Raw genomic sequence first — 2,020 nt, 5'->3', positions numbered from 1 at the left:
AACTTCTTGGACATATCCCTTCTAAGGAGCTCTCCTCCTGTTCGGCTCTCTCTTGCCGAACAAGTTTCTTTGAACAGTGGCATCTCATGTCATTTTCCTTGTATTTGGTCCAGTAACACCTCGTGTCATTGCACCGAGAATCGTACAACCTCTCTGGACCATTGACTTCTCATGTCACTGGTCCATAGCGTGTTGACCTTTTCTTTTGACCGTACTCGGGCTCGTTTTGTACCTGTTCGGGAATACCTCCCTACAGACTATAAGTCTTATTGGGCATAAGAGGTTGTTCTCTTTCTTCTTCAATATTAGAAGAGATACAAGTCTCAATGATCTTTATCTTTAACTGTGGATCATCAATTTCATCATTAATATCCAATATGCCTTGTTGCTTATCGGTGAGAACATTGATACTAAGGCCATTCATTTCAACAATAGCCTTCCAATGATTATCAGAGGTTGAACATTCAACACTATTACATCTACAATTATTAGAATCCTGTTCTTCAGAAGTAGAAGAAGTGTCTTCCCCCTGGTCCTGATCAGATACTTCATTTATCTGACCTTCTGAGTCGTCCTGTGACTCAGAATCACTAGAATTTAATAATAACTTAAAGAGTTGTTGTTTTAACCCTTCATCAATCTGAAGCTCATTAAGCTTCTTTTTGGTTTTGCACTTGTTAGCATAGTGTCCTATTTTATCACATTTAAAACATTTTGTTGTGGTCTTCTTTTGGGATCTACCCTTTGTGTTATTGTCTGATGTAGACTTCTTAGAGCCAGATTGCTTAGAAGTCTTCTTACTCTTATGGGTTTTTATTTTAGAATATTGCTTAGTAGTTTTATTACTACTTTTCTTTTTATTTTTAGTCGGTTTTGGGTATTGAGTCATGTCATACCCAAATTGATCACAAAATTGACCTACCTCTTGTTTACCAGTCAAGTTTTGTTTCTTTAGTTGGTTGTGTAATTTAATATCATTACACAAAGTTAATCCTTCTTGGATAATAATGGCAATTATTTGCCCATAAGTATAATTATCATAATTGATGGTTAAACCATTATTTTGATCTATCATCTTCTTCCTTATTTTCTCTGCAAAGAAATAAGGTAAGCCATCAACAAACTTGGATTTCCAATGCTCACTATTAGCATCGGTTCTTTGCATTACCTTTGCAAGGAACACATCCTTATACCAACGAAAATGAGTTAACGTTGGACATTTTAGGTTTTGAAGTAATTCTTTACTTCTTTCGCGTTGGTTATCCTAGTGGCCAACAAAGTGAAGAATTATAGATTGAACAAGTGTATGAACTGCATCCTGTACTTGTTCACCATTTTCCTTAATTTTTACAGCATTTAAAATTTCTGATCGTTGGTTTGCTGTTAAGACATTATCCCACCAACCTTTGATCATACCAATAAAACCAACTGTTATCCAGCCAGCCACTTTTTGATCATCATTGTCATTATTAACACAAATAGTGCTATACATCAACATTTGATGTACAACTGCAAAAATTTGATATTCAGTCATACCATCTATGTTCCATTCATAAATGGTTCTGCCACTATAAGACATTTGTTTCTGGAAACCAGATTCCCCATAAAGCATATCTTGGGGAGTTGGTCTCGGATAGTAATACCTATCAACTCCTGAATAAGGAAACTTAGTAGGGTATTGTATTTTATTAACAACATCAGGCTGTGACTGGGTAAAATTTTTCTCTAAATCAAGAATCTCTTGATCGCCCAATTCCTCAGGATCCATATCCTCAGTTATGGTATTTAAAGAAAGACCTTGGAGTCGTTTCTGCAACTATTTAACTAAGTCTGTAGTTTCACTTGGATTCTTTAAATTGAATCCAGTTATAGACACGGGTGGTCTAATGTTAGAAGGTGAAACTTCATCTTTCTCCTTAATCTTGGGTCTAAGTTCCATAACTTGACCATCAATATGGCTAACCTGCTCCTCAATACGAACTAATTGGTCACCAATAGTATTAAGAATGTTGATCCTCAG

The 2,020-nt window shown here is 35.7% G+C and overlaps 1 protein-coding gene across 1 annotated transcript; it reads right to left on the bottom strand.

Annotated features, from left to right (window-relative positions):
- Positions 1-250: 250 nt before the first annotated feature.
- LOC131309594 (uncharacterized) lies at positions 251-1,768 on the bottom strand. Its single transcript, XM_058336204.1, has 2 exons — positions 1,325-1,768; positions 251-1,186 (listed from the first exon to the last, which is right to left on the bottom strand). The coding sequence occupies exons 1-2, from the start codon at positions 1,766-1,768 to the stop codon at positions 251-253; spliced, it is 1,380 nt and encodes a 459-aa protein (XP_058192187.1).
- Positions 1,769-2,020: the final 252 nt, after the last annotated feature.

This window comes from Rhododendron vialii, chromosome 12a (genome assembly GCF_030253575.1).
Source record: "Rhododendron vialii isolate Sample 1 chromosome 12a, ASM3025357v1".
Lineage (NCBI taxonomy): Eukaryota > Viridiplantae > Streptophyta > Magnoliopsida > Ericales > Ericaceae > Rhododendron > Rhododendron vialii.
Note: the sequence above shows the minus strand (reverse complement) of the source record. Positions and strands in the feature narration are given on the sequence as shown.